Source organism: Acanthopagrus latus, chromosome 21 (assembly GCF_904848185.1).
Source record: "Acanthopagrus latus isolate v.2019 chromosome 21, fAcaLat1.1, whole genome shotgun sequence".
Classification (NCBI taxonomy): Eukaryota; Metazoa; Chordata; class Actinopteri; order Spariformes; family Sparidae; genus Acanthopagrus; species Acanthopagrus latus.
Window position 1 is genome coordinate 10,490,924 of NC_051059.1, and position 21,445 is coordinate 10,512,368.

Consider the following 21,445-nt stretch of genomic DNA (forward strand, 5'->3'; position numbering starts at 1 on the left):
TGTCAGGGACAGGTGCAGCTGTGTGTGTGTGCGTGTGTGTGTGTTAATAAAGAAGAGGCGGGATCAGGCCGAGCCCTGTTAAGCCTCATTTTAAACACACAGATCTCAGCTTCCCATGACCTCATCCAAAAGCTTTCCAAATCTCTCTTTCCTCCTCAGAGACACTCGTCTACCTTCCATGCTCCTCTCGCTCTCTGCCCATCCCCTCCTTCCCTTATTACCTCTTCCTTTGTCTCCCTCACCTTTCTTGTCCTAATTGCCTTTCTTCACTCTCTCCATCTTTTCCTTTTTTCTGTTTCTCTCCAGTCTCTTCCACAGTACATCCATGCAAATGTGTCCACAGTACTCCATCTGTATCTATACATGATGGGTTTAAGCATGGTAATGAGAGTAACTCATCCAGTCACTGTTGTCAAATATATAAAACGGAAGAAAACTGACACAAACCGTGCTTCTATTATTTTAGTTTTCAGTCCACGAAGAGCATGAGTCTGAAAAACACATCTGAAACCCCTCCTGTGCAGACACATCATAATGTAAGCCAGCTAGATACGAAGAAAACAACATCTTTCTCTCTGTTTTGGATTCTACATTAAGACCAAATTTTTGACAAAAAGGGGGAAAACAGAATTTTTTACAGCCAATCAATTAAAAGAGTGATGAGTACAATTGTCGAACTCTCTCTAGAATCACTCCTTGTCAATATACAGCTGATCATACCCTACAGGTGTTGGCATTAACCTTCACTGGCTTTTTGCTGATATGGTAAGAAATGGTTTGGTTATAAAACTGACTGAAGTTGAATAACACAGGACAGAGGTTTCATCAGCTATGACTCAACAGAAGAACCTAATCTGTGTCATTCCTTAGAAAAACCTAAGAGCTGCAACTAAAAACTGGTTTTCTTTATTGATGGATCATTTGGTCTGTAAAATGTCAAAAAACTCCATCAAAAAGCTTCAGCTCCTTTCCTAAAGCCAAATATACTGTCGTCTCATTGCTGTTTCTGTCTAACCAACAGTACAAAACCCACAGACATTCAGTTTACAAACTGATAAGCCAAAGAAAAGCAGGACAAAGCTGAATCTAGGCCATGGCTTGGCATCTTTGCCTGAAAAATGGCTTAAAATAGTTGCCAATTGATTTTCAGATCTTAGCTGTGATACAATTTTGTTGCTTAAAACACGAATTTGGTTGAAGAAGAATAGATATAGCTGTTTTTCTTCTGTTTGGGCATTAAATGTAGATGGATATCTATAAAAAAAAAACAATCTGAAAACACAAGTATTGATGTTTGTTGTTTTTACTTAAAAGCAGCTTTTTCAAAGATTAAGGCATGGTCTCACCTGTTCCCTAACCTATCCTCCCTCTGCTGCTTTTGTCCTCTTATCTCTTGCTACTTTACCTTCCGTCCATCACTCTTTTCACCCTTACATTCTCCGTTTTCCTCCCCGCTCCTTTGCCATTTATCGAACTCTTTGCACTCCCTCTCATCTCTCTGATTTCTCTCGCTTGCCTTTCTTTGATTCTGTCCCTCACCTCCCTTTTTTCTCTTTTTACTTTATTGCTCCATTGCCCTCCATCACTCCTCCTTCTCAACCTCCTCCCCCCGCGCTGATACACCTCTCTGCATATTTTCCCACCGCACTCTACAATTACTCTTAATGCCTCACAAAAAGCCACGCAGTAATGACGACCAGGACCCAGCAGCACACACATGTGGAATATCAGATCGGAATGAAAACAGGAAATCACCGGGTATGCACACGCACGTAAGCACCCGCGCACATACACACATAGACACACACGCACTCAGTTATTCCCACTACACACACACACACATACAGAGCACAGCGCTTGTATACCTTGCCAGAACCTGTCACTGTGAGTCCGTGGTGAATTTATAAGGCAGGATGGATTGGAGCTGCAGTGCGGCCCAGACTGCAGGGGGAGTAGCAGACACTAATCTCTCACCAGAGGACCAGTTCAACACCAGCTGCTCTCCAAGCTCCCTTCTCTTGCCTCAGACGGTGAGGAAAGAAAGGAGCGAAAGTCAGACAATCCAAAAATATCATGCAAAGCCTTTGAAGGGTTCCCGTCGTGGCTCTACAGCTCTGCAACATATCACGACTTTTCCATGACTTCCCTCCAGCAGCACCGGAGCTCCTCGGCACACACTGAACACGTTTCTCCTTCCTGGTTCGTTAATGTTTTCCTAAAGGAGTGAATAGGCTGGTTTCTACTGCAGGTGCAGGTGAAGAACAACAGATAATGCTATGAACGAATGACGCAACTCAAATACGCAGAGGGTGCACTTCTGTAAAAACTTCTGTTAAGTTCCCCAAAAGAACTGACAAGATTCACTGAACTTTCCCGTCCAGACTACATCTTTATGAAATCAGTCGGTATGTTCTGTGCAAAAACTGTCATCATTATTTGCAGTTATCTTGACAGTTTGGGTGTTTAACTGCTCTTGTGTAGTGTGGAACCACTGGTGCACACACAAGTTTGCTATTCTACATTATGACCACGAGAAGCACCTGATGAACCTGGGTAAAGGTCAAGGGGTGAAAAGAACAGCATTCAGGCAATAACTAAGCAATTTCTCTCTGCTCAACTCTGCATACTCTACTCCAGCCTCATTGGTTTGCACCAAAAGTGCTACAAGCAAGGCAAACAGCAAAAAGTCACTGTCTAATCCCAAAATATCTGCTTTCTTATCTAAAGCCCACAAGTTTAGATCATACAGGTTTAAGATCGCGTGTTGAAACGCCCCAATTTTACACATTAAAGTGTGTTTACAGGTCTCGAGGAGTGCTACTGCAACAAATGGCAAAAAAAAGCCTTTTGTGGCGCCAGAGGAAGACGCATGTAATCTGATGAATTGCCTCCAGTGACATGAATCAGTGGGCGACTCAGTTGCATTGTGGGTAATGTAGGGACCAGACTTTGAAAAGGAGGAAGAATGTGTGGAATAAAAAGATGATATCTCTGGGTCTGCTTTATCGGTTTGATCTAAACTTTCCTTAATGAGTCCAACAGCGTTGCAGGAGAGTAATGATAGAACAGTGGAGTGCTTTTCACAATCCAGTGACTACATTTCCCACAATGCAACTTAGCCACTGAGTGACATTAGAGGCAATTTATCAGATTACATGCAGCTTCCTCTGGAGACACAAAAGGATTTATACTACTTTTCCCCACACCCAGTAGAACTTGTCTGCCCTTGATGGACCTGCTGACATACTCCTGAGCATGCTGCTGCAGCTGCACCAGTCCTTGTTCCACCGGCACTGCTCTGGTTTCATCCTCTATAGAGATCAGCTTCAAAGACAGTTTTCCTACAGAACTTAATAGGAAGTGAAGTTATCTACAATCGATCAGCACTCTGGGACTTGATGGATGAGTATGCTTGCTAATTAAAACAGAGTTCTATAAGGAAAAGACAAATACTGTTACTACATATATAGACAAATTGCATCTTCCACATCTCTGTACTGTGATTTCTTATAATTTAACTGCCACAGTATAGTCTGCCAATGACACTTAAAGGTCATGCTGATGTCAGGCTCTATTAGCCAGGGCTGTATGTCCTACCTGCAACAACACTGAGAGGATGAGGCCTAAAAAGTTAGAGAAGTTAGTTTGTTCAAGAAGTCAAAGGTTTACGGAACAACAACAACAAGCTCAGCAAGCCCTCTGTGGATAATTAACTGCTAATAATATCCAAAGTCGGAAAACCAACTATCACAGAGGAGAGGCTTTTACACAATATATGTGGTTGGATTTTGAGCTGAAGAACTCATGAGGAGTAGAGAGGGAAATGTGAGAAAACAAAAAAAGTAAAGAAGGCAAGCTGGGTGGAAGAGTATAAAGAGATAAAAAAGGATCAGTGACTGAAGAAAAATAGCAAATACACAGAGGAGAGAGCAGAGAGCTGCGAGAGCGAGAGAAACAAAGTGAAAGAGAGCGAGCAGCACTCATGAGCACTGCTCACACCATGTAAGGCTTTATTCAGAAACAATGAAACAAGCCTTGAGAGCAATATCTCTGAGTGTCACATTCTCACCGTCTCCATGGTTTTAGTATTTCCTGCTTGGCTGTAACTGACTGCTGTTGAGATGAAGGCAGATGCTCGTGTAGGCTGAGCTGTTTGTGGGGAATCGAGGATTAAAACTGCACTGAAGCGGCGTAAACACAAGCCAATCAATCTCTGTCGTTGAATGCAGACTTGGCTCTGCCTTTGCTTATTAAATCTTACGGTACTTTTGCTGTTTGAATGCTGAGGTGTGTCATGTTTTTGAAAGTGGGCTTGTACGGGTTGAGCTGATCCTGCCAACTCCCTTACTATGGGGTTATCCAGAGGTTTAAGTTAAAGAGCTTTAAAGAGCTTTCTCAAGCTGTCTGCAAGTGAAACGAAAGCCAATTTATGTATCTGTCTGCAGGTAGTGAAACTTCTGACACTATTAATGGGCAGAATAAGAGGAAGGACAGCAGGAAATTGATCGACAAGCGACTTAAGGTCCAACTGTGTTTAACAAAGTAGACGTGATGCATCTTGCATGACTAAACCTGCTCTGTGTTAATGTCCATGTGGATGTGTAAATAAAACCTGTCAGCACAGACAAACAAGAGGCGATTTCGCTGACTAAAGTCCCCACAGTCGAACATAATCCCAGCTGTGCTAATGAGGAAACTCATTAAAACATTATTTCACTAATACAGCTTTCCAGTTTTTATTCGCTACAGGTGGAATCGTGTGAAAAGTAGGGCTGATGTAAGTTGATTGATGAACAAGAACAGACAAAAATGTATTGTTTGAGTCATTTTTCAAGCAACTCATGTCAAACATCCTCTGTTCAAGCTTCTCATATGCAAATCTTTGCTGCATTTCTTTGACTTACGTGACAGTAAACAGAATATATTTGGGCTTTAGACTGTTGGTCAGACAAAACACTTAAATTTTTGCTGGACAACAGATGTTTGCTCACCCACCAGGTGCAAAGTGAACTCCTACCCCAAGCAAAGGAGTTTAAGTCTCTCGGGGGGGTTTGTTCATGAGTGATGAGAAAATGGAGTGTGAAATGGACACAAACTGTTGTGATGAAGAGGGAACTAAACCAGAAGGCAAAGCTTACGATTTACCTGTTGATCTACATTCCAACCCTTACCTGTGGTCAGGAGCTCTGGGTAGTGACTAAGACAACAACTGATTATTAAGTCTCATAATAACCTTATTCACTGATAGTTATAAATGATGAACTTCATCACTGTTTTATGAGAGAATGATGAAGAGGAGTTCCAGTTCATAAGGAGGAGAGAATGCTTGTGTGAGTATGTGTGTGAGCTGTGGGCAGATCAGCCTTTAGGATGTTGTACAGAAAGTCAGGGAAGAGATGAGAAAGAGCAGAACATCTGGCTGTGTGAGCAGGCAGGTGTTCCCCGGGGCTGAGAGAGGACTGAACTAATGTGATTAAAGAGAGCAGGTAGATGTACACGGACAAATCATCGACAGTGGAGAGTATGCTGCTGTGTGGAAACAGATGTGATAATGCAGGTTCAGTGCGTGCCCGACAGCGAAAATGATCTAATAAAATATTGGTTGCAATCTGTGTCAGGTTGAATACCAAGTGAACGTAAACAGATTTGCACTGCAGCTTCATCAGTCGGTGTACTCTGCATCGTTTCATACTGTATGGCTGTTTGGTTTGTGATTGTGGTTCACAGCAGAAGTTAGATTATGAGAACTAAATCACCTGTTTATTGGCTGATGGTCTCACAGTGTGATCAAGTACTACTGTTTTGGATTGATGACCAAAAACATGTTTCACTAAAAACTGTCAACTTTTTACAAAATGGCAAAGACTTACAACACAATTTCAATATCGATGTGCTGGATCAGCCATTTAACAAAACATAACAACTGCTTTTTATACATACAAGTTTCAGTTCTATGCTTGACTGGGTAAGTTTCACTCCAATTTTCACTTCAGTCATCACTTTCATCTGAGCTAAAGTGTCATTCCAGCATCTACAGTATTTGCATTGTGCTGCTTGCAGTGTAAAGCAGAGCAGTAAGAGGTTGCTTTGTATACTGCTGTCAAACCAAACAATAAAAAGTGGGTCTTTCAAACAGACAGTTGACCCAGATAACAGTACATACCTCTGCTGTTTGTGAATCTCTTTCGCTCATTATTGTATGTCATGAGTGTAAAGTTGCACCATACGAGGGTTGTGTTAACGAACACACATTCAGCAGCAGCGGCGAAGAAGTTAAAAACAGTCATTAACAAGGAGCTTATCATATGGTTGTTGTGTGTGGTGCTGTATAGTCAGGGATAGTATAAACTGCCTGTAAAGTGTAAAGTGTTGCCCTGGGGCAGAGTACTATAGGTGTGTTAGCTTGTTAAGGAATGCATGAGAATGACCTGGGTTTACCATTAAGCATGCAAGCGTTGATAATATAGACAAAAACTTGCATTATACACACTTTTAGGTGTCAGTGAATCATATCTATCTCTCAGACAGGCTTACTTCCCCTCCCTCTGTCTTTCTGAAATCTCTATCACTCCTTACCTCTTGTGGACTTTCTCATTTGCTCAGATTCTCTGCCATGTGATCACTCTTTACTTCTATGTTGATTTGTAAATATCACACCACACTGATCTTCAGCTGACTTGTGCTTCCACGATTTCAAGGCACCACCTCTGGCAGCAGAACCCTTCATTTACGTGTTTTGTACAATATTTTGCTCTTAAGAACTTCAACTACATAGTATACGGACGTTAGCTGAGGAACAAGCACCACAGTGTCTGCTTCTGTCCTGATTTGGTTCCACTTGACAACAGTTGCGTGAATAATCTCACCACCTGTTCTTAAGTATCTACTGAAACAAAAGAGCCAACGCATGTCCATATAAAGATGACAGTGCTGCCAAACACTCAGCCGACTCACTCCATTATTAATGTGCCTTTTAAGCTTTACTTACAGGAGTGATAGAGATGAATTACACATGCCAGTCGTATGGCTGTATGTCACAGAAACGGGCTTTAGTTCAGTATTATTGATTTACTGTGCAGACCTGCTGAGGAAATCTGTGCAAGTAAAGCAACCTTCTTGAACTACTACTACCAAGGTGCACCTGGGTAAAAGTTTAACTCATCTCCGTGCAGAGCTGTGTGGAGACAGCTTGTGTAAGCCTGTGGGTGGACTGGGAAGCTCCCAGCAGAGAATAGTGTTATTGTGTGGATCTAAAAGAGGGGAACTATTGAAGAAGGGCAAACATGCTCAGCAAACCATCCCAGGATTAAAGCCAAGCACTTTTACAAAATTATTAAAATATACTGATACAGAAGTCATTTTAATGTTTCAATGCTGGCATCTCACCTCCATTCATGGAGCCATTGTGGGGTAATACTGTCGTGGCGGCATCATGGCTGTCCTTCGCCATAGTCCCCTCTGCGTTGGCGGCCTCGGGCTCCTGCAGGCTGTCCTCCTCCACAATGTGTAGCTTGTCCTCGTCATCCGAGTCTGAACTGGCCTCCAAGCCATTGTTGAAGTTTGTCACTGCAGAGAAAAGAAGCAGAGACGGAAGATGATCTAACACGTAACACTTAGTGTAGATTTTAAAAGCTACTGATTATAGCACTCATTCTGGATCGCAGTGCCAGAGTCAGCACCCTGCTGCTGTAATCAGTGTCTGATTTGGAAACGGGAAGCAGTATAAAGGCAATTAACTGCAATTATGGTACTGGGAGCCAAACATGACATTGGCATGATCAGCATCTGAGCTGCAAGGGGCCAAAGCATAGCAATGTGCCTCTATAGGAAGGAGTCCAGTCTGGCTGCCCACTTACTCCTTCATACATTTCTGGCACAGACATCCAAACCCAGCCCATGATCTGTGTTCTAAACTACTGACTTCTACAAGATTATACAAGGTAAATGGAACAACAGAGCAGAGTCAAGTAATGTTGATAGATGTGTGTGAAAACACGAATGATTGCATGATTATTTTCATTGTCGAATACTCTGTCGATTATCTTTTTGTTTAATCAGTTAGTTGTTTGCTCTACAAAATGTCAGAAAATTGTGAAACATGTCAGTCAGTGTTTCCCAAAGCCTGAGGTGATGTCCTCAGATGTCTTGTTTTGTGCACAATCCAAAGATATTCAGTTCACTGAACTACTAGGAAAGAAACCAGAAGATGCTCATTTTTAAGAGGGTAGAATCAAAGAAATTCCACTTGTTTTCTTTTAAAAATGACTCATATCCATTAATCAATTATTTAAATGAATTTAATCATTGACAACTAATTGATTATTCGATTAATTCTTGCAGCTCTCGATGGCAAAGTGTGTGCTTACTATAAAAAATGAAGCCACTCTAAAATGCTGTTAAAGATATGCTAAAGAAAGTGGGTGATATGATGAGAACTCTATTTTCTGCAAAAACACAACACAAGCCATACAGACGTTCAATCCTTTAATGCAGATTTAGTGTAAAGACGTGTCTATTGTGGCAGCCATAATTACTTTACGAGGGTTTCCTCAAGTCGAGACCCCCGCACCTGTGTTCTAGGTGTAAACATGACCCTGCTAACCCTTAAGAGAAAGGTGCATCCATGAAAAGCAACTCAGCGCAGCCTCAATTAGCCCACATTGGAAAAGCGGGCCAACCTGTACACGTTATCTGCTGAATCAGTTTAAATGAGACACAGACTTTAGATCTCACGCCTTTCTATATTAAAAGCAGATTAATGTAACAAGAAAAGAAAATTGCAGTCCTAAAATAGACATACATTTATCAAGTCAGGATTGTTGGGGGGGGGGTGGGTTTGCATCAAACTGTACTCTCTCACCTATCAATCACCTACATTTCATCAAGATCCATGCATTATTCTCTCAGAAATGTAAAAAAAAAAAATAAAAAAAAATCCTCTCTTGCAATTTTAAAGAAAGTAAGGAAAAACTCTTGGATCGGTCTGTTTCTCCAGATCCTCACCAAACATCAGTGGGGTATGTTCTGGGCTGAGTCCCATCTTCATCCAAGTAACAGTTCTCAACAGTCTGTTGAGAAGTTTTTTTTGTAATACTGCTGACAAACCACCCAACGAATGGATACAAGCCACAGTTCCTGGTTCTAGTCCATAGCTCTTTCCACAAAAGAGAGTGAAATACATGGAACTGTAAACTGTTCAGAAGGAGAACTTAACTTTCATCCTTGCTAACCCGTAGATCTTTGAAAACAGGATCAACTAGCCGAAACCACATCCAATTCAACGAGCCATAACAAAGTAAACCAGTAATCCAGATCCTCTGCCATCATTCGCTCCAAACCACAAAACATACTGTTCATCACATCCATCAATCTCTGACTCGAGGTACACAGCTTCTTTCTCTTTATGTTGTACGGAGAAGTCATAAAAATGGGCAAACTGCAGCCATGGGGAAAAATAATCACTAGTTTATCAGCCTGAGAAAGCAAATCTATTTTACACTGTGCTGCACTCAGTGAGTTTGTCTGTGGGGTACAGCTTCTTAATGGGAGCTCAGGGTGAAAAATGGACTGACTGGACTGGTCTGAATGAATTTAATGTTTTATATAAATATATGTCTGTGTGTGTGTGTGTGTGTGTGTGTGTGTGTTTAGCACCAAAGCTGTACATGAAGGGTACATGTGGGTACACAGGGATGGAGGTGATGATGAGCGCTATGTTTTAGGTATTTAATTGCTTTTTCGCTGTCAGCATGTGTGCACTTGTGACTGAGTGTGAGCGAACAGCAGTATGCGCAAATGTGGTGAGTGTGTGTGTCGCCTCTGCGGGGAAGCTGTACGTCTTGGCGGAGGTGCTGAAGACGCCTAATGAGGAGGAAAGCTTGGGTTGTTTGTTCACAGGTGACAGGTGCACACACACACACACACAAACACACCCACACACACAATCAGGTCTCAAACCACAGTACAGGTTCTGTGTGTGTGTGTGTGTGTGTGTGTGTGTGTGTGTGTGTGTGTGTGTGTAGTTTTTTCATCTCTGCATGAAATGGGGAGCTGTTTCAAGTAACGCCATTAACCACTCACACGTCTCCTGCATGCATGCACACACACACATGCAGACTAGTAACCACGACACCTCAGACACACTCAAGTACACACACTTTCTACACAACCACGCAGACTCCAACTGTACGTCATCCCTCCAGGATGCTGGAGCCGGTGCTTTCCGAAGACGATTCTGTCACTGCTCCAGACAGACAAGTGGAGCTAGGAATGCAAATGTGTGTGTGTGTGTGTGTGTGTGTGTGTGTGTGTGTGTGTGTGTGTGTGTGTGTGTGAGTGGGTGAGATCGATGCACGACTGGATCGATGTGAGAGGCCGGAGCAGACAGAGCCAGTCTCCTAGCTAAGTAAAGAAGTATGTATTTGGTATCTTCTACATCGTGATACTGCCAGTAAAAGCAGTAGTATTCCCATCATGTGTCTGTGACAGAAATGAAGTCTATCACAGTCACCTAGGGCTGCATTTAATGATCATTTTCATGATCAATTAATCTACCAATTACATTCTTGACAAATTTAAGAAAAAAAGGATATAGTAAACAGTCTCCCAAAGATGAGAGTAGCTTATAACAACCCACATTTCTTGCTCTGTAAAGCCCTCTAGTGGTAGTATTAACTATTACACCAACAAAGGAGGAAGTCAGTAAAAGTAGTGAAAAGAGTGAAAAAAAACTGCAAAGGGAGTGAGCGGAGAGAGATAGTTGGGTTTCACAAGCAAACGACTTTCACCCAGCAGACTGTCAGTGTCCAGTGTGAAACCTGAAGTCAAGTGTGAGTTATTTCAACTTACTAACTCAGTGAGGAACCTTACATACATGACGCTTTTCAAAACCTAAACAAACTTTGAGCGCTCAATGAAGGTCTGGTGCACTGTAACAGTTATGTTGCTTTGGGAACAGATATGTATTTAGTTTTAGGAGCCACTGGCAATCGACCTATAGAGGATGTCTTTACAATGTAATGACTACAGAATAATGATACCTTCTGTGCTTGGATTGGTTCCCTATAAACCTCAGTTGCTCCATGCTATTTTGTCTACTATTGTGCAAAAAATGGAAAATAAAGGCTGACTGCTGATCACTTCAGGCTGGCAGCCTGCTTTCATGTCTCTATTACAGTATAAAGAATGAATGAATAAACTCATGTTTTGTCTTGTGTTGTTGGTAGCTGCAATTCTGAGGAAGACGGAAAGCGATTCAGCTGTCTCTGCTTAAACTGCGCCAAAAATAATATATGCTTCCTCCAGAAAGCTAGGGGGAAAAGATGTCTTTTTTCACTTTAACTATAAATTGAAGATTAAAATAGCTGCTGATTCATTTTCTGTGGAACAAATTCTTTCAGCTCTACAGCTGACTAGTATAAAAACATTAAAAAAAAAACACAAAAAAGCCTGCAACTCCAACTTCCCTCTGCACCTCAATTTGTCTTTCAGATGATCAGTTCCACATGTTATCATTCAGGGACTGACCGAACTGAAAACATCTCGCCACAGATATTACAGCCCCTATTCATTTGGATGTAATCTAGGCTGTGTAATGGCTACCATTTTGGATAGAACTGTCACAGAAGACCATCCAAGGTAAATAAAGACAGAAATGTTATCAGTAGATGAAATTTTGATGGAATTTAATGGTCAAAGTCACCATTTACTGTTGCCTAATCTGACCCTGAGGCAGACTACTTCATACAGTTTGTATGACATGAATTTGATGATAACCTGAGCATCAATTTTTGCCTAGCCGAGTACATTGCGACCGAACGGTAACTCGAGTGGACCTCTGTGGTTTGGCCAGATGCAGATCAGTGGAGTAGTTAATAACTATGCTGCAAGACAGTCAGTCCAAACACAACTCTACTGCAGGCAGCCAAATCCTAAAAATCAACAAACTGTGTCTCTCTTCATTCAGACAAAAACACATTATTAACAAGACAGGCTGGTGGCAAGTCCAATAATAGAAAGGTCTATACTTTCAAATAAACAGCCCAAGTCTGTTCTGGTGAGTTATTCTTAACAGTGCTCGCTGGAGGAAGACAGAACCAGCTGAGCTCCAGAGAACAAGGAAGAAAGGAATACGTACAGAGAAGAAGGTCAGGAATCAGGCCATTATATTCTGTATTCATTCCTTCAGCGGATTCAGAGATTTCGATCAAAGTGCCGTCCAGTATCTGATGGAAGCTTAATAGCACAAGGCTGATTGGTATCAATTTACTGGCAGGTAAAAACTCAAGTCAGAGACGTTTTGCCTGGATTTTTACTTGCATTTTTATGATAGAACAATCTTTATCAGACTTAAACGTTTAAGAACTACTTCATAAGGCTTTTGATTGTCTCTGTTTTTCCATACTTGACAGACCTGTTCAAAATCCCAAAGGGTGGTCAGGAGAAAGATGTGGAAAATATGCTATGAAACTGATGCGCTCAGCATCTGCGACATAATAATGAGTCTCCTGACTCCTAACAACTTAATTTTATTGGTTGTTTTAAAAATTGTTGCTTTCAAAAATGTAGAGTCACAAAACAAAACCTAAAAATTAAACACAAACTATGCTTAACAACATTAAACTATTACTGGATGCAGCAACATTAGATCTAATTCCACTCTTTTTCCTTTGGATTCGATTACAGGCTGATCAGGTTAGCAGACAGGACCATGCTTTGTGTGGTTTAATGTCATTAGATTTCAGGATTTCTGGGTACTGAAGTCAGATGTTACCTCTTAGTACAATTTGGAAAAGCAAGCCTGCCCTGTTCTTGTTCAGTTTCTCAGGAGCATTTTCATCTCAAGTCCAACACATGCTCTGCAGGCATCCTAACGATTAATGATACACAAACAGGATGACAGCAGCCACCCTGGCAACAAACAATCCAGGAATTCGTAATGGCTGCCAACATCGTGCTTTCTCTGCTCTCTTGGCCGGAGTGCAGTTGCCATAGAAGGAGACAGGGGGCGGCCCTGAGCAGACGAGGAGGGACAAAAGTCCTTAAACAACTTTTGTCTGTGTGCCTGTGTGTGTGTGTGTGTGTGTGTGTGTGTGTGTGTGTGGGTTTTCGACAGAGAGAAAGCGAGAGAGAAAGAGGGACCTGTCCACATCATCACAACAATGCGTCAAGTGAACTGTTAATCCTCCATCTGGAGCTCTGCACAGAGGAGAGGCCAGCTAAGAAAGGAAGAGGGAGGTCTAGACGTTAGCATTCCTCCTTTCCTGTCATCCAACTCTCTGATTAACAATCTGTTTCATCACAGGCCCCCTCCATTTTCACTATGGGCTTATTGAATCTGATTGCTGATTTGTCTGGATTTGCGCCACTTCGAGTCTGAAGCGTGTCATGAAGTATAACTTTTTGCCTTGTCTCCTTGTGTTTCTTAAGTGAATCATGTTTGTTTGGGAGACTTGGCTCTGCATTTCATGTCAATGATAGAACAACAAACTTTATGGATGCTGCACTTCTCTAAAGTGAAGTAGCTTTCAAAAAAGGCAATAAAACAGTCAAAGTAGTGATAAAAACACCTCTGAGGAGATCAGGTTAGTTTTGCAGACCTTCTAAACCATCATTTATTCACTCGTCTGCTACCTTAACAACCGACAATCAGTTAATTATTAATTACAAATCAATTACGTTTTTTCTTTAGACAAGTCTTTTAACCGCAAGTATTTTATATCTATTTCGATATGTGTGTATATGTGCCCATCTCCTATTGTCAGTTGATACAGTTTTCAATCAGTGACAGTCTTCAAATTAATCCATTAATGATACATCATGCACATCCTTAATTCCAATATCACTAGGTGTGTCTTTAGTTTCTCAGTAGTAGATGTAGTACTGACTTTTTTCCTTGCTCACCTTGTTCACACAAAACTAACAGCATTTTTAAACACATCTGGACACAAGCATGAAAAGGCTTTTAAAACTTTACATCTAGCCAATCATCCAGTAACAAGAAACACACACCACCAAATAATAGAAGTGTACATTCACTGCATGCATGTGCACTGCCAACAGCTCTTTGCTCGCAGGCTGAAATTTCCCATCAATTAAAACAAGGGAAACGTTAAGAGAGTGAGAGCAACAAGTCAGAGGATGGAATTCATAATATCCTGCCGGCCTCATCTGACTTTAATTTGATCTGACCTTCATGTAATCAGACTGAAATTAAAAAGAAAAAAATTGCAATAAGACCTTTAAGAGGGAAGCAGCACCAGAGATAAACAACAGTCACCTCAATAAACATGGTGGACAATAAAAAGATAGAACTGCTTCTTAAAGTCACCACTGCAAATAAACATCCCACTCAATGCCACCCCTGCCTTTACTCTGCACTGGATACAGCTGTACAGTATAGTAAAACGGGAGAAGATAAAAATGCCTACAAACATTTCCTCTTGAGAAAACGGTCAGAAAACAGCGGCAGCAGGTTTGTTGGTGAGCAGCAAAGGGTCTGATTCCCTCAGTGTCAGCATCACTGAGCCAGACCCACATCAGGACACGCTGGAGGGGAAATCATGTGTGTCTGACAGACCACAACACAACCATGGCCGGACCACATGGCTTGGTATGTAGGTCAAAGGTCAGCTGCTGTGCTGTAGGAAGAAGGGAAGTGGGAGAAAGAGTTGGAAATAGGCTTTCAGTCTGTAGATACAGTAGATCAGGATTATCCTGGCTTTTATTACATGCTAGCAGAACTGTGAGACCGTATAGGGCTAAATGGTAACATCCGTATGCTGACAAGCTTACAGTCGATGCTAGCATGCTATTGTGTAGCAGGTATGTTTGTTATGTTCACCATTTTAGTTTAGTTTGTAACATTTATGGATTAGAACCAAACACAAGCAGTTGTCTAGGCTGAATGCCAATTGTTTTTCAGTATTCGTTCAATAAACAGTATTGGACAAATTAGACCCAATGGTAGAAGCAAAATGTACCTTGAGGGTAACACAAACGTGTGCACCAAATGTCATAGCAGTCATTCTAAAAAGTTCTTGAGATGATCGACACATGAGACCTCACATGTTCCGCTCAAAACCTCAATCAACTTGGCTTTATGTACTTTTCAGTTGAACAGTATATGCTAACTAACAGTGGGTCACGCACAACCATTGATCATTAATTAAGGACTTGATTACCTCCAACAGCTGAGTAAATGCTCATTATACTGTACATGAATGACAATGAGTCAACTCCATTGACAAGTCCTGAGTGAAGAAAAACGTGTGAGCAAAATATCAGACAGCATGACAAGACCTCAGCTAGTTCACTAAGTGTGTGTTTGTGTGCATGTGTGTGCGTGTGTGTGTGTATTGACCCAGTGCAGCTGTGCAGCGTGGGACCTCTGCCAAGCCCCTAACAGACAATTACCCCACTGTGTGTGTGTGTGTGTGTGTGTGTGTGTGTGTGTGTGTGTGTCACACCCAACACAAGCGTGTACATCACCAAAGCTGTCTGTCTGCTACTAGATGTGACCAGACTTTAACATGGTGAGCAGCTGCAGACAGAGTCAGCCCACTTAAAGGGACAGTAACACATTTTCTTGTCCCTCATATTAGATAACTGTCTTGTGTTGTGGGTGGTATTATATATTATTAATGTTACTACATATAACTAAGACAAAGACTCCACAAACATTTTTTTCATTTATAACATTGGAATATATTTAATGAAAAAATGCCAATCACAATTCCTAGAACACAGGGTGATGCCTTCATGATTTTTTTTTTTTTTTTTTTTTTACAAGTTAACAGTTTTAATTTACAATCACATTTGAGAGGGGCAGCAAATGTGTATTAATACTTTTTTAAAGAGGAAATTTGCTCCTTCAAGCTACCTGGATGGCATGATTTACACTTTTCTTTGTGATATATGAAAGTAAACTTCAACAGTTTTGAACTGTTGATTGAATAAAACAAGTTACAAACTACCAGTTAAACTCCCCCATACGCAAAACAAGTTTATGTGATAGACGTTTTAGACAGAATGATTACTAGAGAAGGTCTTAAAAATGAAAATGAATGTGTAAACCTGCCTGTCTACAATAATGAACCATAGGTGTTGTTCACTTGTGTTGTTTAAAACATATGTTTATTTAAACTTTATATCAAATTTAGTTTCACTATTTTGTGACTGTATAACAGAAAGTTTGTTCATCCTTGTTTCATTCCTTTAAGGGTCATTGCAACTGACTGACCATTGATTCCCCCCCCTTAGTTACTGTTGCTAGGTCTGACGAACTGGACAATAAGAAACGTGGTGACACCGGCCCTGTTGAGCCAGCTGCTGCAGTGTTAAATAAATCAAGAAGTCAACAGCAAGGACTACAGCACACTATGAACGAATATGTTCATGATGTGAAGTTTTATGAATGTGGCAAAAAAGACGCACATTCTGGTCAGTAGGAAAATGAGAGAAGCTGAGCACATAGCACATATATGTTTAACAGCAAATGGGAATGGAAAGGTTGACTGAGCTACATGCAGGTACAAAGGAAAGGTCAATTGTGTAATATTATAAACCCTGGTCATCAGATTAAATAAGTTTCCATAAAAAAAACACAGCTATTCCCATAAATGATTTGCTTCCCGCTGTAAGTGGTGATCTTTCCGGCAGATCTGACGGTTTAAGAGGCTAACAATCATCTCTGCTATGCTAGTCTGTTTGTGTTAATTATGCTGTATGCACAATAATTCATCACTATTAAAATGCTACAGCACATGTCACAGCCTTTGAGCATGTTCCAGGCTAAAAAACGTCTAAAAACAGTCCTCGCTGAACGACTGGAAGCTGTTAACGATGAAGCACTGAGTCATATTCCTGAGGTGTCTGTTAAAAGTCAACATCATGAGGTAAGACTGAGGCTGCGTCATCCACACAGGCAGGAGGAGGGGGAGGGGTGTGGTCACTTATTCCCTGGCACGCCACACCGGGTTTCCATGCCCACCTTGCTGTAATACAGCCGACCGTACCAGTATACACTGCAGAGCTATAAATGAACCGGCTCCACACACACACACACACACACACACACACACACACACACACACACACACACACACACACACACAGGAAAGCCCCTCCAGTTACAGCCAGCAATGTAATCCAGAGGCCAGGGACTCCCCCCCCCTTCTCCTCCCAGAAGAGACAAAGCATCTGCCACGTGTATGCTCATATAAGTGTGTGTGATTGTTACAGACACACAGAGAGAGAAAACCTCAGTGTGCGTGTGTGTGATTAATACCTGTACAATGAGTCGTTACAATTCACCCTGGTAAGTCACTGAAGCCTGTCGTGTTTGAGGAATTGTGTGTGCGCGCGTATGTGTCCACAGAGTAATCAGGACTCTCCAGCTGCTTCCTGCCCGGCCCAGGTGCTCAATCAGACCCCAGCAGACCTCTCTGTCTCTCTCTCTTTCTCTCTGTCTCTCTCTCTCTCTCTCTCTCTCACTCTCTGCATGGTCAGGCCCTCAGCACACAACAGTAGGAACTACAGGAAATCTGAAGGACCTCACCACTCTGCACCAGAACCAAAGTCTTCACTGAGATTTTGGCTTAGTCAAATTTCCAGTTTTTACCACTGCCCCTCAGAACAGAGTTACAAGAGGCAGTGGCTGAAACTGCCCCCCATGAAATGGAACAAGCTTTCAGCTGTGTTGATTTCTTTTGTTATTGTGGCAGTCCTTCGTTTATCACAATGCCTTAATACTTATCTGAAATGCTTTCAATTAATTATCAACCCCACGCCATTATTTGTCATTAAAGTACATTTTTACTGGCAATAAAACAAAAAAAGCGACAAGCTCTCTAGCAAGTAAGTTCCTGATAGGCCTGTTGTACTGCTGTGTACAAACTAGTCTGGATGAAACAGAAGTGATGTCACAGAAAAGAAAAAACAAAAGCTAAAACAATAGTTTCAAGCATTCAAGTGTTTAACTGTTTCCAGTGTTTGTTTTTTTTTTGTTTTTGTTTTTTATCTCTGTGTTGAATGAATGTTCAACACAGAGTGAATTTACTCGTCATATAAAACGAACAGGTGAAAAACAGGAAGTGTATTTCATCTATTATTTAATGTCACTAGCTTTGGCAGGTTACCAAAAGAGTTCATTGAGAGACCGACTACCTTTCAAGTCTCTCTGTGTGAGAGAATCATCATGCAATCTAGTTTGGTCCCTTTGAGATCCAGGATCCTCCCTCACAAGGTATGGCAGACCTTTTAGCACACTGACATGAGCACCAAGTGTGAGTGTTTAACTTTTAAAGATTTGTTTCACTCTGGGACGGAAACCAAAAGCTACACGAAATTCCCAAATGTCATTACGGAGATCATTTTATTTAGTTGTCAATCCTAATAGACTCCTGGTTCAGGAGAAGTCAGGACAGTCGAAAACAAGTTTTGATGAGTAAAAAATAACTGACACCCAACTTCATCATCAGCTAAACCTGTTGGCATACAGCAATGATATGATACAATATCAGTAAAACTGGTGCTACAAAGAACTGTAATCAAAGTTACACATAACTTCAGCTGATCTTGACGTCTATTAGCCTCTAAACAAATTAGTCACATTACTTGAGGATAAGGCTCCTGGACAGTAATTTAAGAGGAACCACAGGGTGTACGATACCGTATCCGAACAGGAGACTCTTACTGCTTGAGTGAACCGGCACTCGCGTGTTATCCCCTGACTGCACCACTATCTGCCATCAAACTGAGTGACTTAGTTTAAAATGCATGTCATATTTGAAAACTGTTATCCACTCAAACAAAATTAAAATTTCATGTCTCCTATTAAACATACAAGAGGCAGAAAGATGTATATGGATACGTTCAGACATTACAAGTTCCCCTTTTTAAGTGATTCATAACTCTAATAGTATTCATAATGTGATGTTGGTGCCAGGAATCATTTTCGCAGTGTGTTGCCAAAAGGTAAATATCACTTTTGGACAAGAATCTATTTTTGGTCAAACAAGCTGCTCTTAAAAAGCTTGAAGTGACTCTTAAATCATTGTCAAACTTCCCAGACGTTACTGGGTGACTTGCAGGTGACAGGTGGGACAACACAGAGGCTGATGTAATTTCCCCAAAGCTCCATTTACTGCAAGTGCTGCTGACCAGGCTGTGACTCAGAGGATGACAATACACCTGAGAAGCCAGTGACATCACCACCGAAGTCTGGTGTGTTGAAAGACTGAGGGATGAATAAATATATAATAAAAGAATAAATATAAATAAGGGCTTGGCAATATGCCTTAAAACACTATCACAAGAAATATTTTTTGACCAAATACCTCAATATTGTGACAACTGCAAAATATTAACACAATGATATTTGTGACTTTAGTGGCTCTTTAGCCTTTGTTACTTTCTTTTTTCCTTACAACCACTTAATATGGACAACGTGAGACTACTTTTTACGCATTGAATCAGCTTGGCAATACAGGCAATGGCGGTAAAACAACCATGTTGCATCGCCGTCTGCTCCTTTAGTGACACAACGCAAAACTTCACAACAAAGTTCCACTTCCTGTTCATCATGACAAGGTAGGCTGCGAAAAGTCACATGGGATCCCTTCAAGCACCCATATGAGTCCAAATATACAGCAAATCATAACTAATATTCAACGGTATTCCTCAACATTACAATAAAATAAACGTCTTCTTTGTATTATAACAATATACAAATATACACTTGCCATTGTAAATGGTAATTACAATCAATATTGTGGATTTAATGACTAAGCAGGTAAAGGCAAGTATTAGAACCAGTATAACAGTCTGATCAGTTTAGAAAATGACACTTTACTGTAATGCAACATTCAAAGACAGGTAAGACAACACCTATGTGACATCATGATGTCTGAAATCTAAGACAATAAGGATACAACATCAATATATTGGCCAGAGCTTAAAGTAACTAAATAAACTAACTGTGATCACAACTGAATACTTTATGTTGGAAAAACATAGGTTGCATTTTGAGTGTCTCTATCTTTTAAAATTTCAGTAGTCAATATTAAACTTTATTTCCATTAGACTCTAATGCTGATATTCTGACTAGGACTGTAATCAACAATTGTTTTTAATTGTGAATAATATGTTGATTAATTTCTTGATCAACTAATTAGTTGCTCTGTCTATAAAATGTCCAAAAATGGTGAAAAAGTCATCAGTGTTTCCTAAAGCTCAAGATGTCTTGTTTTGTCCCCAACACAAAAGATATTCTGTTTACTGTCATGGAGTAAAGAAACCAGAGAGTTTTCACCTTTAAGAAGCTGCAATCAGAGAATTTGGGTTTTTTTCCCTTAAAAAAATCATTTAAATAATAAACTGATCATCAAAATAGTTGTCAATTAATTTAACAACAACAATCGTCAGCTTGTTGATTCATCATTCCAATTCTAATCAGATTATCTAGTGTAATTTGATGTTTGTTATCCAAATTCTGCTTCCATATCTAACCTCCACAGTAAACAGCGTATTATGTTCTGTTATTTATAATGCGTTTGGTGCTTTTATACTGTTGTGCTCATTACACAGGAGGAGTCAGAGCTGAGAGGGATTTGGGTGAATTGCTGAATAATGATCCACAGCAGGCAGTCCGTCTATTAAGATTCACTCTTCAGTCAAACACAACACAAACACGTTTGACAGCTACTGATGTATTGTGTGAGTGATCAGTCCATTTTGAGAGTGAAAATGTGCATCGTATTAATCATATTAATAACGTAATAATGTCATGCTACATTTGTGTGTGTGTGTGTGCACGCGCATGTGTGTGCATGTGTGTAATGAGTCATGCCCTACAGGGGGTGGCAGCACACCGGGGTATTACATAACACTCTCAGCTCTGATCTCAGTTCTGTTATAGCTGCCTGGAAAAATCACTGATTTGCCTGCACCTCTGCGCTACATCATCATCTGTCTAACCAACTGGAGTTCATCAGTGAGTCATATAAACACTAATGGGCGAGGAGGTATGGATGAAAGCTGCTTGAGGCCAGGTCTATATATAAAAACCCTCCTGTTTCATTAAGCCTGCTCAAAGTGTGGTTTCAACTTGAAGAGTGAACTCTAATTAGGGATGATTTCACATTAAATTCTGCTGTCAGGTCTTTGGAAAGACGTGAATCAAAACCAAAGAAAGAAACTGTCGTATAAACAGCAGTAAGTGATTGCTCACTTTAAGGAAAGCTGGTTAAATAAATTCCTCTTTTGTCCTTTTAATGAAAAGCCTCACTGAGCCAGTCAGAATGGGGAACTTCATTAAAACCACTGATGATGCGGCTTTGACTGAAATATACTCAGCCTCAGATGAAGCAGATTTTTAAATAAGGAAGAATAAAGAATCATAATCAGCCACTTAACCATGAGAAAAGGCCTTCGCAGCCACATGATG

At 40.8% G+C, this 21,445-nt stretch overlaps 1 protein-coding gene across 6 annotated transcripts in view; it reads right to left on the bottom strand.

Annotated features, from left to right (window-relative positions):
* LOC119011155 (zinc finger E-box-binding homeobox 1-like) overlaps positions 1 to 21,445 on the bottom strand; it is a 66,173-nt gene that overhangs the window by 11,240 nt on the left and 33,488 nt on the right. For 5 of the 6 annotated variants that reach the window (XM_037084059.1, XM_037084061.1, XM_037084058.1 and 2 more), the window contains exon 2: positions 7,387 to 7,566. In XM_037084059.1, the coding sequence (XP_036939954.1) occupies positions 7,387 to 7,566 (180 nt within the window). Of the gene's footprint in view, positions 1 to 7,386; positions 7,567 to 17,287; positions 17,369 to 21,445 lie in introns of those variants that run through there. The other variant, XM_037084064.1, reaches the window with a different exon arrangement.